The following is a 17556-nucleotide window of genomic DNA, read 5'->3' as shown; positions in this document are numbered from 1 at the left end:
GAGTTCACAGGTACGGTACCCAGAGTTCAGAGTTCACAGGTACAACAGTCTGACCAGAGTTCACAGGTACGACAGTCTAACCAGAGTTCACAGGTACGACCCAGAGTTCACAGGTACGACCCAGAGTTCACAGGTACCAGAGTTCTGACCAGAGTTCACAGGTACCCAGAGTTCACAGGTACGACAGTCTAACCAGAGTTCACAGGTACGACAGTCTAACCAGAGTTCACAGGTACAACAGTCTAACCAGAGTTCACAGGTACAACAGTCTGACCAGAGTTCACAGGTACGACCCAGAGTTCACAGGTACACAGTCCAGAGTTCACAGGTACAACAGTCTGACCAGAGTTCACAGGTACGACAGTCTAACCAGAGTTCACAGGTACAGTCTACCCAGAGTTCACAGGTACGACCCAGAGTTCACAGGTACGACCCAGAGTTCACAGGTACGACAGTCTAACCAGAGTTCACAGGTACGACAGATGAACCGAGTTTACGACAGTCTAAGAGTTCGGCACCAGATGAGTTAACCAGAGTTGGTGACAGTAATTCTGTCAGTCTCAGAGTTCACAGCACCAGATGTGAGTTAACTTGGTAACGTTCAAGGTCTGTCAGTCTCAAACAGCACCAGATGTGAGTTAACTTGGTAACGTAATTCTGTCAGTCTCAAACAGCACCAGATGTGAGAGTAACTTGGTAACGTAATCTGTCAGTCTCAAACAGCACCAGATGGTGAGTTAACTTGGTAACATAATCTGTCAGTCTCAAACAGCACCAGATGTGAGTTAACTTGGTAACAGTAAGAGTCTGTCAGTCTCAAACAGCACCAGATGTGAGTTAACTTGGAGTTCACGTAATCTGACAGTCTCAAACAGCACCAGATGGTGACAGTCTAACTTGGTAACGAGTTCAAGGTCTGTCAGTCTTCAAACAGCACCAGATGTGAGTTAACTTGGTAACGTAATCTGTCAGTCTCAAACAGCACCAGATGTGAGTTAACTTGGTAACGTAATCTGTCAGTCTCAAACAGCACCAGATGTGAGTTAACCAGAGTTCACGTAATCTGTCAATCTCACCACCCAGAGTTCAGGTCGTGATCCGTGGTCCAGAGTTCAGCAACATCTGCAGCCAGTAGTCTTTAGCCCCGTACTCGTCCAGCTTGATGGCTGACTCATCCACCGTTTACCAGGCCGTCTGCAGGGATGGCCTCCTGGGACTCAGAGCCCAGGTCGCTTCCTCCTCATCCTCCTCTTCAGTCATACACACGCTTCTTAGAAGAGTTCCTCTCTGGAGGAGGACAGACAGAGACAGGAGGGAGGGAGACAGAGTTCAGGGAGGGAGGAAGAGAGACAGTTTCAGACAGGGAGGGAGTTAAGAGAGACAGGAAGGAGGAAGAGAGACAGCACCAGATGGAGGGAGGAAGAGAGACAGAGACAGGATGGAGGAGGGAACGAGACAGTCTCAGACAGGAGGAGGAAGAGAGAGTTCAGTTAACTTGTCAGACAGCACCAGATGTGAGATAACTTGAGTAACGTAATCTGTCAGTCTCAAACAGCACCAGATGTGAGTTAACTTGGGAGGAAGAGAGAGAGAGACAGGAGGGAGGAAGAGAGACAGAGACAGGAAGGAGGAAGAGGAGACAGAGACAGGAAGGGAGGAAGAGAGACAGAGACAGGAAGGGAGGAAGAGGACAGAGACAGGAAGGGAGGAAGAGAGACAGAGACAGGAAGGAGGAAGAGAGACAGAGACAGGAAGGGAGGACGAGACAGAGAAGGAAGGGAGGAAGAGAGACAGAGACAGGAAGGGAGGAAGAGAGACAGAGACAGGAAGGGAGGAAGAGAGACAGAGACAGGAAGGGAGGAAGAGAGACAGGACAGGAAGGGAGGAAGAGAGACAGAGACAGGGAGGGAGGAAGAGAGACAGAGACAGGAAGGAGGAAGAGAGACAGAGACAGGAAGGGAGGAAGAGACAGAGACAGGGAGGGAGGAAGAGAGACAGAGACAGGGAGGGAGGAAGAGAGACAGAGACAGGGAGGGAGGAAGAGAGACAGAGACAGGGAGGGAGGAAGAGAGACAGAGACAGGAAGGGAGGAAGAGAGACAGGAAGGGAGGAAGAGAGACAGAGACAGGAAGGAAGGAGGAAGAGAGAGGAGAGACAGGGAGGAAGAGAGAGAGACAGGAAGGGAGGAAGAGGAAGAGACAGGAGGGAGGAAGAGAGACAGAGACAGGAAGGGAGGAAGAGAGACAGAGACAGGAAGGGAGGAAGAGAGACAGAGACAGGAAGGGAAGGACAGGAGGGAGGAAGAGACAGAGAGACAGGAAGGGAGGAAGAGAGACAGAGACAGGAAGGGAGGAAGAGAGACAGAGACAGGAAGGAGGAAGGGAGAGAGAGACAGGAGGGAGGAAGAGAGACAGAGACAGGAAGGAGGAAGAGAGACAGGAGGGAGAGAAGAGAGACAGGACAGGAGGGAGGAAGAGAGACAGAGACAGGAAGGAGGAAGAGAGACAGAGACAGAAGGGAGGAAGAGAGACAGAGACAGAAGGGAGGAAGAGAGACAGAGACAGGAAGGAGGAAGAGAGACAGAGACAGGGAGGAGGAAGAGAGACAGAGACAGGGAGGGAGGAAGAGAGACAGAGAGACAGAGGGTGTCATTAAGCAGGAATTGGCTGAGCCGTGGGTCTTACAACTGGGAAACTCAGTGAGACATGACCTATCCATCACCAAAGAGAAAGACCGTTGATAGAAGATGACATTGTTCTGAAATCAGCTCTCACTGTAGGGTCCCTACCATTAAAAATACGTTTAAAATCACAGTGATTTCTACTCTCAGAAAGTGCGTTTGTCAGACACAGGCAGCTGACAGCCTGTTGACGAGACGGTGAATTTCATTGAATTCTAACTCAGGCAGAAATTAGTATTTGGATCAGGAAAGTTTGCCTCTCCCAACCTCTCTAAGTCAGGATGTTGAATGAAATGATATTTTAATATTCCAGTTGTCTGCGCGGTCGGACCTTTTGGTGTTCGTAACGTGAGACAACACAACGACAGGAAAGTAGAATCACAACAACAATTTCAAAATCCTGGTTTCTATCAACTTGAAGACACGAGACGACAATAGATGCACACATGCCGAGCTCGTGATGACATGATTTATAATTTAACCTTTATGTGACCTTTATGTAACCAGACAAGTCAGTTAAGAACACATTGTTATCATTTACAATGACAGTGCTTACGTGGTTCTGTGTCAAGGACGTCACGCTGCTTTGCTTAGCAACTACCACTTCCTCCTGATTGGGCGAATTTAGGACCGCCTCTGCTTTGTTAACTAGCAACACCTGACCAGCCTCCTGAAGCATCATACCAGTTGGAGCCATGTAAAACACTTCAGGCTGAGGAGGACGTTGGACACTACGCTGGCAGGGACACTTCAGGCTGAGGAGGACGTGGGACACTACGCTGGCAGGGACACTTCAGGCTGGCTGAGGAGGAGGACGTTTGACACTACGCTGGCAGGGACACTACGCTGGCTGAGGGGACACACTACGCTGGCAGGGACACTTCAGGCTGAGGAGGACGTTTGACACTACGCTGGCAGGGACACTTCAGGCTGAGGAGGACGTTGGCTGGCAGGGACACTTCAGGCTGCTGGCAGGGCTGAGGAGGACACTACGCTGGCAGGGACACTTCAGGCTGAGGAGGACGTTTGACACTACGCTGGCAGGGACACTTCAGGCTGAGGAGGACGTTTGGCACACTACGCTGGCAGGGACACTTCAGGCTGAGGAGGACGTTGGACACTACGCTGGCAGGGACACTTCAGGCTGAGGAGGACGTTGGACACTACGCTGGCAGGGACACTTCAGGCTGAGGAGGACGGACGTTGGACACTACGCTGGGCAGGGACACTTCAGGCTGAGGAGGACGTTGGACACTACGCTGGCAGGGACACTTCAGGCTGAGGAGGACGTTGGACACTACGCTGGCAGGCTGACACACTACGCTGGCAGGGACACTTCAGGCTGAGGAGGACGTCACTACGCTGAGGGACACTTCAGGCTGAGGAGGACGTTTGACACTACGCTGGCAGGGACACTTCAGGCTGAGGAGGACGTTTGACACTACGCTGGCAGGGACACTTCAGGCTGAGGAGGACGTTGGCACTACGCTGGCAGGGACACTTCAGGCTGAGGAGGACGTCAGCTGGCAGGGACACTTCAGGCTGAGGAGGACGTTGGACACTACGCTGGCAGGGACACTTCAGGCTGAGGAGGACGTTTCAGGCTGACACTACGCTGGCAGGGACACTTCAGGCTGAGGAGGACGTTTGACACTTCACACTTCAGGCTGAGGAGGACGTTGGCTGGCAGGGACACTTCAGGCTGAGGACACACTACGCTGGCAGGGACACTTCAGGCTGAGGAGGACGTTGGCAGGGACACTTCAGGCTGAGGAGGACGTTGGACACTACGCTGGCAGGGACACTTCAGGCTGAGGAGGACGTTGGCAGGGACACTACGCTGGCAGGGACACTTCAGGCTGAGGAGGACGTTTGACACTACGCTGGCAGGGACACTTCAGGCTGAGGAGGACGTTTGACACTACGCTGGCAGGGACACTTCAGGCTGAGGAGGACGTTTGACACTACGCTGGCAGGGACACTTCAGGCTGAGGAGGACGTTGGACACTACGCTGGCAGGGACACTTCAGGCTGAGGAGGACGTTTGACACTACGCTGGCAGGGACACTTCAGGCTGAGGAGGACGTTTGACACTACGCTGGCAGGGACACTTCAGGCTGAGGAGGACGTTCCTCATGTTTCAGGTGACAGACATCTGAATGTTCTACCAGCACTTTGAAAAGTTGATTTCATTCTACTTTCCTGTGGATATATTGTCTCACATTCCTGCCTGTAAAACAAACAAAACACTGCACAGACAAACGGCAAAGTAGATTCAGATGTCATTTTATTCAACATTCTGGCCATGTAGAGGTCGTTAGTGGGAACGTCCCTGATCCAAACGCTCATGTCTGCCCTAAATCGGGTCTCCAGACTAAGGTAGTCTGCAGCATCTTGAAGTTAGTTTGTTTTCCTAGCTACTATACTACAGGTACTTGCTAGCTACTATACTACTACTACTACTACTACTACTACTATAGTACAGGTACTTGCTAGCTACTATACAACTACTACTACTACTACTACTACAGGTACTTGCTAGCTACTATACTACTACTACTACTTTACTACAGGTACTTGCTAGCTACTATACTACTACTATACTATAGGTACTAGCCTGCTACTATACTACTACTACTACAGGTATTAGCTAGCTACTATACTACTGCTATACTATAGGTACTAGCCTGCTACTATACTACTACAGGTACTACTACAGGTATTAGCTAGCTATATACTACTGCTATATGTACTTGCTAGCTACTATACTACTGCTATACTATAGGTACTTGCTAGCTACTATACTACTGCTATGCTATAGGTACTTGCTAACTACTATACTACTGCTATACTATGCTATAGGTACTTGCTAGCTACAATACTGCTATACTATAGGTACTTGCTTACTGCTATACTATGCTATAGGTACTTGCTAGCTACTATACTGCTATACTATAGGTACTTGCTAGCTACTATACTGCTGCTATAGGTACCTGCTAGCTACTATACTGCTGCTATACTATAGGTACTTGCTAGCTACTAACACCATAGTACCCTCCAAGCTCGTCATCAAGCTCGAGACCCTGGGTCTCGACCCCGCCCTGTGCAACTGGGTACTGGACTTCCTGACGGGCCGCCCCCAGGTGGTGAGGGTAGGCAACAACATCTCCTCCCCGCTGATCCTCAACACTGGGGCCCCACAAGGGTGCGTTCTGAGCCCTCTCCTGTACTCCCTGTTCACCCACGACTGCGTGGCCACGCACGCCTCCAACTCAATCATCAAGTTTGCGGACGACACAACAGTGGTAGGCTTGATTACCAACAACGACGAGACGGCCTACAGGGAGGAGGTGAGGGCCCTCGGAGTGTGGTGTCAGGAAAATAACCTCACACTCAACGTCAACAAAACTAAGGAGATGATTGTGGACTTCAGGAAACAGCAGAGGAACACCCCCTATCCACATCGATGGAACAGTAGTGGAGAGGGTAGCAAGTTTTAAGTTCCTCGGCATACACATCACAGACAAACTGAATTGGTCCACTCACACAGACAGCATCGTGAAGAAGGCGCAGCAGCGCCTCTTCAACCTCAGGAGGCTGAAGAAATTTGGCTTGTCACCAAAAGCACTCACAAACTTCTACAGATGCACAATCGAGAGCATCCTGGCGGGCTGTATCACCGCCTGGTACGGCAACTGCTCCGCCCTCAACCGTAAGGCTCTCCAGAGGGTAGTGAGGTCTGCACAACGCATCACCGGGGGCAAACTACCTGCCCTCCAGGACACCTACACCACCCGATGTTACAGGAAGGCCATAAAGATCATCAAGGACATCAACCACCCGAGCCACTGCCTGTTCACCCCGCTGTCATCCAGAAGGCGAGGTCAGTACAGGTGCATCAAAGCTGGGACCGAGAGACTGAAAAACAGCTTCTATCTCAAGGCCATCAGACTGTTAAACAGCCACCACTAACATTGAGTTGCTGCTGCCAACACACTGTCAATGACACTGACTCTAACTCCAGCCACTTTAATAATGGGAATTGATGGGAAATGATGTAAATATATAAACAAACAATGCTACCTTATATAATGTTACTTACCCTACATTATTCATCTCATATGCATACGTATATACTGTACTCTATATCATCGACTGCATCCTTATGTAATACATGTATCACTAGCCACTTTAACTATGCCACTTTGTTTACATACTCATCTCATATGTATATACTGTACTCGATACCATCTACTGTATCTTGCCTATGCTGCTCTGTACCATCACTCATTCATATATCTTTATGTACATATTCTTTATCCCCTTACACTGTGTATAAGACAGTAGTTTTTTTGGAATTGTTAGTTAGATTACTTGCTCGTTATTACTGCATTGTCGGAACTAGAAGCACAAGCATTTCGCTACACTCGCATTAACATCTGCTAACCATGTGTATGTGACAAATAAAATTTGATTTGACTATACTATGCTATAGGTACTTGCTAGCTACACTACTGCTATACTATAGGTACTTGCTTACTACTATGCTATGCTTTAGGTACTTGCTAGCTACTATACTACTACCATACTACTACTATGCTATGCTATAGGTACTTGCTTACTACTATGCTATGCTATAGGTACTTGCTAGCTACTATACTACTACCATACTACTACTATGCTATGCTATAGGTACTTGCTTACTACTATGCTATGCTATAGGTACTTGCTAGCTACAATACTGCTATACTATAGGTACTTGCTTACTACTATGCTATGCTTTAGGTACTTGCTAGCTACTATACTGCTATGCTATAGGTACTTGCTACCTACTATACTATACTATGCTATAGGTACTTGCTAGCTACTATACTACTGCTATACTATGCTATAGTACTTGCTAGCTACTATAGGTACTGCTATACTATAGGTACTTGCTAGCTACTATACTATGCTATAGGTACTTGCTAGCTACTATGCTATATAGGTACTTGCTAGCTACTATGCTATGCTATAGGTACTTGCTAGCTACTATACTATACTATAGGTACTACTACTATACTATACTATAGGTACTTGCTAGCTACTATACTATGCTATAGGTACTTGCTAGCTACTATACTATGCTATAGGTACTTGCTAGCTACTATACTATACTATAGGTACTTGCTAGCTACTATACTATAGGTACTTGCTAGCTACTATACTATACTATAGGTACTTGCTAGCTACTATAGGTATTAGCTAGGTACAATGGTTCGGTACTGTTACACAGCATGCATGTCTGTCTCCAATGCTTCAGCATCATGCTATAATTGCCATCACAACACCGACTGAACCGCAACATGAGCTGGAGTAACATTCCATTTCCGGGAACATGTAGATACTCACCCCGATCTCCCTGTCTTTCTTCCCCATGATATTAGCAGCTTGTTCCCGAAAACAACTTGCTTCGTCAAACCATGTTCAACGACAAGTGAGAAACAACAACAAGCAACTGCGACGCGACCAACTCGGTTTCCTCCTTGTGCCGAAAAGGATCATGTGACCTATGAATTCCGCTTGTTGATTGGTTGTCGATATTGTTTACTTCCGGGGGTAGAGGTCAGATTAGATTTTTCGGGTTTCGGTGTCGTTTTTTTTTCGTTCTCGTCGAGGTGTTTATTGTTGTAAAAAAATAGCTTATTAATAATCGGTAATCATGTCAGACGATGATTTAATCGGACCTGCCTTACCACCGTCGTTCAGAAAAAGCAGAAATGATAATTCTGATGACGAGGAAGGATGTGAGTAAAGTTAGTAGTGATTTAAATCCACATGATTTTTGGCCATGACAAGTGTCATCAGATACTATGCTGTCATATTCATGCCTTAGTTATCTTTCTGCTTTATACTGTATTGTTTAAATCGAAAAAAGCTAGTGTCTGTTTTTGGTATTTTCCTACCTAGGATGTGCTGTCTTCTCCAATAGTTGCAGGTCCTGCGCTGCCTCCCGGATACAAACCGGAGTTGCTCTCCAGCTCGGAGGATGACTTTGGCCAAGAGGAGGAGGTGATCAAGAGACGAAGCAAGACGAGCAGCAGACACGGTCACGGTAGCGGGACGACCAGGGATGGACCCACCGCAGTGTAACACATTTACAATCACTTCGACATTTCAAACAAACATCAAACAAAATTAATTTCCTCATTGTTTTTGAAGGAAAACGCATGTAAAATGCCTGAACTGGACTGTCTGCATCATTCTGTAGGAAACAACACAGAGTGGAAGAGGCGGTGAGTAGAAGGCTTGAGGATGATGATGATGATGATGATGATGATGATGATGGTTTCTTCGGACCGGCTCTTCCTCCTGGGTTCTCAAAGCCACAGGCTTCACCAGAGAGGTAACCACGACAACACAACTAGTTCTCCCTGCTTTAAACAGACATATTAAATGATATGTCAGCTAGTTCTCTCTGCTTTAAACAGACATATTAAATGATATGTCAGCTAGTTCTCTCTGCTTTAAACAGACATATTAAATGATATGTCAGCTAGTTCTCCCTGCTTTAAACAGACATATTAAATGATATGTCAGCTAGTTCTCCCTGCTTTAAACAGACATATTAAATGATATGTCAGCTAGTTCTCTCTGCTTTAAACAGACATATTAAATGATATTCTCTCTGCTTTAAACAGACATATTAAATGTATGTCAAACAGACATATTAAATGATATGTCAGCTAGTTCTGCTTTAAACAGACATATTAAATGATATGTCAGCTAGTTCTCCCTGCTTTAAACAGACATATTAAATGATATGTCAGCTAGTTCTCCTGCTTTAAACAGACATATTAAATGATATGTCAGCTAGTTCTCCTGCTTTAAACAGACATATTAAATGATATGTCAGCTAGTATTAAATGATATGTCAGCTAGTTCTCTGCTTTAAACAGACATATTAAATGATATGTCTTTAAACAGACATATTAAATGATATGTCAGCTAGTTCTCCCTGCTTTAAACAGACATATTAAATGATATGTCAGCTAGTTCTCTGCTTTAAACAGACATATTAAATGATATGTCAGCTAGTTCTCTGCTTTAAACAGACTTTAAACAGACATATTAAATGATATGTCAGCTAGTTCTCCCTGCTTTAAACAGACATATTAAATGATATGTCAGCTAGTCAGACATATTAAATGATATGTCAGCTAGTTCTCTCTGCTTTAAACAGACATATTAAATGATATGTCAGCTAGTTCTCTCTGCTTTAAACAGACATATTAAATGATATGTCAGCTAGTTCTCTCTGCTTTAAACAGACATATTAAATGTTCTCTCTGCTTTAAACAGACATATTAAATGATATGTCAGCTAGTTCTCTCTGCTTTAAACAGACATATTAAATGATATGTCAGCTAGTTCTCTCTGCTTTAAACAGACATATTAAATGATATGTCAGACAAACAGACATATTAAATGATATGTCAGCTAGTTCTCTGCTTTAAACAGACATATTAAATGATATGTCTAGTTCTCTCTGACTTTAAACAGACATATTAAATGATATGTCAAACAGACTATTAAATGTTCTCTCTGCTTTAAACAGACATATTAAATGATATGTCAGCTAGTTCTCTCTGCTTTAAACAGACATATTAAATGATATGTCAGCTAGTTCTCCAGACATGCTTTCTCTCTGCTTTAAACAGACATATTAAATGATATGTCAGCTAGTTCTCCCTGCTTTAAACAGACATATTAAATGATATGTCAGCTAGTTCTCTCTGCTTTAAACAGACATATTAAATGATATGTCAGCTAGTTCTCTCTGCTTTAAACAGACATATTAAATGATATGTCAGCTAGTTCTCCCTGCTTTAAACAGACATATTAAATGATATGTCAGCTAGTTCTCTCTGCTTTAAACAGACATATTAAATGATATGTCAGCTAGTTCTCCCTGCTTTAAACAGACATATTAAATGATATGTCAGCTAGTTCTCTCTGCTTTAAACAGACATATTAAATGATATGTCAGCTAGTTCTCTCTGCTTTAAACAGACATATTAAATGATATGTCAGCTAGTTCTCCCTGCTTTAAACAGACATATTAAATGATATGTCAGCTAGTTCTCCCTGCTTTAAACAGACATATTAAATGATATGTCAGCTAGTTCTCCCTGCTTTAAACAGACATATTAAATGATATGTCAGCTAGTTCTCTCTGTATTTTCAAATAACTTGTGTCTAAATGTATTTATTTGTTTGTGTTGATTGATTGATTGTCTTTTTCTACCTCCCCTAGGCCAGGTGTATTGGGCCCAGCCTTACCCCCAGGATTTCACAGACCGGCATCTGATGATGATGATGATGATGATGGTGGTGAGGATGATTTCCCTCGGCCAGCCCTGCCCCCGGGCTACACAGCAGAACCCTCCAGCGGTGATGAAGAGGAGGAGGAGGATGAAGAGGTGATCGGACCCATGCCTGCTCTTGGTGCCATCCGGGACTCCGTGGCTCTGGACATCGAACGCAGAGCTCAGAAGATGAAGGACAGACTGACAGGAGCAGATGTGAGAACCTCACCGCCTCTTATTCTACATCTATTCTCTTATTCTACATCTATTCTCTTATTCTACATCTCAACTCTTATTCTACATCTAGACTCTTATTCTACATCTCGGGGGGGCTGCATCGTTAGTGGAGGACGACATGTTTACTGTTGAGTTGTTTCTGATAAACTGACCAGTAATTCGTTAATCTTTATGGTGCTCGACACCGCCACCAGGTGGCACCCTTAGGTACATGCTAATTGGCTGCTTCTCCTACGTTGTGTTCAGTCGTGCTAAATGTTTGTTTTTTTAACTGTGTAATAGGACAAATTTTAATTCCTCTTATTTCAAATCATTTTCCCACGTTTGCTCCTACTGAACTGACCCCAGGTCAGATGGTAGAATGAGTTGACAGCCTCCTAATGAACTGACCCCAGGTCAGATGGTAGAACGAGTTGACAGCCTCCTAATGAACTGACCCCAGGTCAGATGGTAGAATGAGTTGACAGCCTCCTAATGAACTGACCCCAGGTCAGATGGTAGAATGAGTTGACAGCCTCCTACTGAACTGACCCCAGGTCAGATGGTAGAATGAGTTGACAGCCTCCTAATGAACTGACCCCAGGTCAGATGGTAGAATGAGTTGACAGCCTCCTACAGAACTGACCCCAGGTCAGATGGTAGAATGAGTTGACAGCCTCCTACTGAACTGACCCCAGGTCAGATGGTAGAATGAGTTGACAGCCTCCTACTGAACTGACCCCAGGTCAGATGGTAGAATGAGTTGACAGCCTCCTAATGAACTGACCCCAGGTCAGATGGTAGAATGAGTTGACAGCCTCCTACAGAACTGACCCCAGGTCAGATGGTAGAATGAGTTGACAGCCTCCTACAGAACTGACCCCAGGTCAGATGTACTGGGGTGTGTTGGTAGAATGAGTTGACAGCCTCCTACAGAACTGACCCCAGGTCAGATGGTAGAATGAGTTGACAGCCTCCTAATGAACTGACCCCAGGTCAGATGTACTGGGGTGTGATGGTAGAATGAGTTGACAGCCTCCTACAGAACTGACCCCAGGTCAGATGGTAGAATGAGTTGACAGCCTCCTACAGAACTGACCCCAGGTCAGATGGTAGAATGAGTTGACAGCCTCCTACAGAACTGACCCCAGGTCAGATGGTAGAATGAGTTGACAGCCTCCTAATGAACTGACCCCAGGTCAGATGGTAGAATGAGTTGACAGCCTCCTAAGAACTGACCCCAGGTCAGATGGTAGAATGAGTTGAACTGAGGTCCTGACAGCCTCCCCCAGGTCAGATGGTAGAATGAGTTGACAGCCTCCTACAGAACTGACCCCAGGTCAGATGGTAGAATGAGTTGACAGCCTCCTTCAGAACTGACCCCAGGTCAGATGGTAGAATGAGTTGACAGCCTCCTAATGAACTGACCCCAGGTCAGATGGTAGAATGAGTTAACAGCCTCCTACAGAACTGACCCCAGGTCAGATGGTAGAATGAGTTGACAGCCTCCTACAGAACTGACCCCAGGTCAGATGGTAGAATGAGTTGACAGCCTCCTACTGAACTGACCCCAGGTCAGATGGTAGAATGAGTTGACAGCCTCCTACAGAACTGACCCCAGGTCAGATGGTAGAATGAGTTGACAGCCCTGTCTGTGATGGTTGATTGGCAGAATGGTCCGGAGGACGTGGTGCGAGAGACCTGGATGACAGAGCTTCCTCCAACGCTGCAGCACATCGGGCTGGGGGCCAGAACCTTCAAGAAGAGGGCTGGACCGGAGAGCAAGGACCGATCTCTCTGGACTGACACCCCTGCTGACCGAGAACGCAAACTCAGGGTAGGAAACACTGGTTCTGGTTCTGAACAGTCGACACATTTCTGTTGGGATTTCACGCTACTGGACTGACTTTATAATTGTCTCTCTCTGTGTCTCTCTTTCTGTCTCTCTCTCTCTGTGTCTCTCTCTGTGTCTGTCTGTCTCTCTCTCTCTCTCTCTGTGTCTCTCTCTGTCTGTGTCTCTCTGTCTGTCTGTCTCTCTGTCTGTGTCTCTCTCTCTGTCTGTGTCTCTCTCTCTGTCTGTGTCTCTCTCTGTCTCTCTGTCTCTCTGTCTCTCTCTCAACAGGAACGACTGGAGGGAAAGGAGAGTGAAGAAACAGAACCGGTCCCTCAACTGTCTCACAAAGAGTTACAGATGGCTGAGAAAGTGTCCAAATACAACGTAAGTAGTCGAGCCTCTTTGGCTGTTCAACAACTACATGATCTGTACGAAGATCTCCCTATGGCATTTACGACTAGGAGACTAGACCAAGATGTCTACTGACCCGGAGACTAGACCAAGATGTCTACTGACCCGGAGACTAGACCGAGATGTCTACTGACCATTAGTTGTCAATATGACTTTGTCTTTCTCTCTCCTCTCTGTTAGGAAACCAAGCGTGGCGAGTCTCTGATCAGTCTCCACGAGAAGCAGATGAAGAAGAGGAAACTGGACGAGGGAGCCAAGCCGGTGGAGAGACGAGCGTTTGACAGGGACCAGGACTTGCAAGTCAACAAGTTTGATGAGGCTCAGAAACAACGTCTGTTGAAGAAGTCCCAGGAGCTCAACACACGCTTCGGACACAGCAAGGAGAAAATGTTCCTCTGAGACGATCCACACGCAATAGCTCAGGATTGGACATTTTTTGGTCACCTGACCCAGTCAATGATTGACGGGAACGTTTCAGGTTGACTTTTTATTGCAGTCCAACTACTCAGATGATCAGAACACATTGTGCTGAATATGATCTGAGCAGAACAGGTCGTAAAGGTATAACTTGTATGTTTTTTGATAAAAGTGTGAATATCAGTTTGATAGTTCAATTTTAGTCGTCACTCTTATCCAGAGCGACGTAGTCCATACATGTTCTTACTTATTATTTCTCCATACTGGTTTCCCCAGGGGAATCGAACCCACAACCCTGGCGTTGAAAGCTCCAATGCTCTATAACCAACTGAGCCACACGGGACCTCCCTCATTCTTTTAGTTCTTTTAAAGGTCCGATGCGCAGCTGTTTTTTTTTCATCTTAATAGCAAATCATTTCTGGGGAACAGTTAAGGACATTACTGTGATTTGTTTTCAATAAAAACGCAACAAAATAAATGAGCAAAAAAAGGTTCTTAGCGAAGAGTCATTTTACTAGGACTGTCTGGGAGGGGTCTGAGTGGGGAGGGGTCTGAATGGGGAGGGGTCTGAGGGGGGGGGTCTGAGGGGGAGGGGTCTGAGTGGGGAGGGGTCTGAGTGGGGAGGGGTCTGAGTGGGGAGGGGTCTGAGTGGGGAGGGGTCTGAGTGGGGAGGGGTCTGAGTGGGGAGGGGTCTGAGTGGGGAGGGGTCTGAGTGGGGAGGGGTCTGAGTGGGGAGGGGTCTGAGTGGGGAGGGGTCTGAGGGGAGGGGTCTGAGTGGGGAGGGGTCTGAGTGGGGAGGGGTCTGAGTGGGGAGGGGTCTGGGGAGGGGTCTGGGGGGAGGGGTCTGAGTGGGGAGGGGTCTGAGTGGGGAGGGGTCTGAGTGGGGAGGGGTCTGAGTGGGGAGGGGTCTGAGTGGGGAGGGGTCTGAGGGGGGGGGGTCTGAGTGGGGAGGGGTCTGAGTGGGGAGGGGTCTGAGGGGGAGGGGTCTGAGTGGGGAGGGGTCTGAGTGGGGAGGGGTCTGAATGGGGAGGGGTCTGAGTGGGGAGGGGTCTGAGTGGGGAGGGGTCTGAGTGGGGAGGGGTCTGAGTGGGGAGGGGTCTGAGTGGGGAGGGGTCTGAGTGGGGGGGTCTGAGGGGAGGGGTCTGAGTGGGGAGGGGTCTGAATGAGTGGGGAGGGGTCTGAATGGGGAGGGGTCTGAGGGGGAGGGGTCTGAGTGGGGGGGTCTGAGTGGGGAGGGGTCTGAATGTCTGGGGGGAGGGGTCTGAGTGGGGAGGGGTCTGAGTGGGGAGGGGTCTGAGGGGAGGGGTCTGAGTGGGGAGGGGTCTGAGTGGGGAGGGGTCTGAGTGGGGAGGGGTCTGAGTGGGGAGGGGTCTGAGGGGGGAGGGGTCTGAGTGGGGGGGTCTGAGGGGGAGGGGTCTGAGTGGGGAGGGGTCTGAATGGGGAGGGGTCTGAGTGGGGAGGGGTCTGAGTGGGGAGGGGTCTGGGGGGAGGGGTCTGAATGGGGAGGGGTCTGAGTGGGGAGGGGTCTGGGGAGGGGTGGGGGGAGGGGTCTGAATGGGGAGGGGTCTGAATGGGGAGGGGGAGGGGTCTGAGGGGTGGGGGGAGGGGTCTGAGTGGGGAGGGGTCTGAGGGGGTCTGAGTGGGGGGGGTCTGAGGGGGTCTGAGTGGGGAGGGGTCTGAGTGGGGAGGGGGAGGGGTCTGAGTGGGGAGGGGTCTGAGTGGGGAGGGGTCTGAGTGGGGAGGGGTCTGAGTGGGGAGGGGTCTGAGTGGGGAGGGGTCTGAGTGGGGAGGGGTCTGAGTGGGGAGGGGTCTGAGTGGGGAGGGGTCTGAATGGGGAGGGGTCTGAGTGGGGGGGTCTGAGGGGTCTGAGTGGGGAGGGGTCTGAGTGGGGAGGGGTCTGAGGGGTCTGAATGGGGAGGGGTCTGAGTGGGGAGGGGTCTGAGTGGGGAGGGGTCTGAGGGGGAGGGGTCTGAGTGGGGAGGGGTCTGAGTGGGGAGGGGGGTCTGAGGGGAGGGGTCTGAGGGGGAGGGGTCTGAGTGGGGAGGGGTCTGAGTGGGGAGGGGTCTGAGTGGGGAGGGGTCTGAGTGGGGAGGGGTCTGAGTGGGGAGGGGTCTGAGGGGGAGGGGTCTGAGTGGGGAGGGGTCTGAGTGGGGAGGGGTCTGAGTGGGGAGGGGTCTGAGTGGGGAGGGGTCTGAGTGGGGAGGGGTCTGAGTGGGGAGGGGTCTGAGTGGGGAGGGGTCTGAGTGGGGAGGGGTCTGAGTGGGGAGGGGTCTGAGTGGGGAGGGGTCTGAGTGGGGAGGGGTCTGAATGGGGAGGGGTCTGAGTGGGGAGGGGTCTGAGTGGGGAGGGGTCTGAGTGGGGAGGGGTCTGAGTGGGGAGGGGTCTGAGTGGGGGGGGGGTCTGAGGGGGGGGGTCTGAGTGGGGAGGGAGGGGTCTGAGGGGGGAGGGTCTGAGTGGGGGGTCTGGGGTCTGAGTGGGGAGGGGTCTGAGTGGGGAGGGGTCTGAGTGGGGAGGGGGGTCTGAGTGGGGAGGGGTCTGAGGGGGAGGGGTCTGAGTGGGGAGGGGTCTGAGTGGGGAGGGGTCTGAGGGGGAGGGGTCTGAGTGGGGAGGGGTCTGAGTGGGGAGGGGTCTGAGTGGGGAGGGGTCTGAGTGGGGAGGGGTCTGAGTGGGGGGGTCTGAGGGGTCTGAGTGGGGAGGGGTCTGAGTGGGGAGGGGTCTGAGTGGGGAGGGGTCTGAGGGGAGGGGTCTGAGTGGGGAGGGGTCTGAGTGGGGAGGGGTCTGAGTGGGGAGGGGTCTGAGGGGGTCTGAGTGGGGAGGGGTCTGAGTGGGGGGTCTGAGTGGGGAGGGGTCTGAGGGGGGGGGTCTGAATGGGGAGGGGTCTGAGTGGGGAGGGGTCTGAGTGGGGAGGGTCTGATGGGGAGGGGTCTGAGTGGGGAGGGGTCTGAGTGGGGAGGGGTCTGAGGGGGAGGGGTCTGAGTGGGGAGGGGTCTGGGGGGTCTGAGAGGGGTCTGGGGGGAGGGGTCTGAGTGGGGAGGGGTCTGAGTGGGGAGGGGTCTGAGTGGGGAGGGGGTCTGAGTGGGGAGGGGTCTGAGTGGGGAGGGGGGAGGGGTCTGAGTGGGGAGGGGTCTGAGGGGAGGGGTCTGGGGGGTCTGAGGGGAGGGGTCTGAGTGGGGAGGGGGTCTGAGTGGGGAGGGGAGGGGTCTGAGTGGGGAGGGGTCTGAGTGGGGGGGAGGGGTCTGAGTGGGGAGGGGTCTGAGGGGGGGGTCTGAGTGGGGAGGGGTCTGAGTGGGGAGGGGTCTGAGGGGAGGGGGGTCTGAGTGGGGAGGGGTCTGAGTGGGGAGGGGTCTGAGTGGGGAGGGGTCTGAGTGGGGAGGGGTCTGAGTGGGGAGGGGTCTGGGTCTGAGTGGGGAGGGGTCTGAGTGGGGAGGGGTCTGAGTGGGGAGGGGTCTGAGTGGGGAGGGGTCTGAGTGGGGAGGGGTCTGAGTGGGGAGGGGTCTGAGTGGGGAGGGGTCTGAGTGGGGAGGGGTCTGAGGGGGGGGGGTCTGAGTGGGGAGGGGTCTGAGTGGGGAGGGGTCTGAGTGGGGAGGGGTCTGAGTGGGGAGGGGTCTGAGTGGGGAGGGGTCTGAGTGGGGGGGGGGTCTGAGGGGGGG

At 50.1% G+C, this 17556-nt stretch overlaps 1 protein-coding gene across 2 annotated transcripts; it reads left to right on the top strand.

Annotated features, from left to right (window-relative positions):
- Positions 1-8266: 8266 nt before the first annotated feature.
- On the top strand, positions 8267-14400 carry gpalpp1 (GPALPP motifs containing 1). 2 transcript variants are annotated; one of them, XM_042314684.1, is made up of 7 exons: positions 8267-8466; positions 8652-8808; positions 8931-9065; positions 10977-11244; positions 12917-13081; positions 13367-13462; positions 13670-14400. In XM_042314684.1, exons 1-7 carry the CDS (start codon positions 8382-8384, stop codon positions 13886-13888), a joined length of 1125 nt encoding a protein of 374 aa, XP_042170618.1. In that variant the 5' UTR covers positions 8267-8381; the 3' UTR covers positions 13889-14400. The 2 variants fall into 2 exon arrangements, with proteins under 2 accessions (XP_042170618.1, XP_042170619.1); XM_042314685.1 differs by having other exon boundaries at positions 8318-8466; positions 8630-8808.
- Positions 14401-17556: the final 3156 nt, after the last annotated feature.

The sequence above is a fragment of the Oncorhynchus tshawytscha genome, unplaced genomic scaffold (assembly GCF_018296145.1).
Source record: "Oncorhynchus tshawytscha isolate Ot180627B unplaced genomic scaffold, Otsh_v2.0 Un_contig_7373_pilon_pilon, whole genome shotgun sequence".
Classification (NCBI taxonomy): domain Eukaryota; kingdom Metazoa; phylum Chordata; class Actinopteri; order Salmoniformes; family Salmonidae; genus Oncorhynchus; species Oncorhynchus tshawytscha.
Note: the sequence above shows the minus strand (reverse complement) of the source record. Positions and strands in the feature narration are given on the sequence as shown.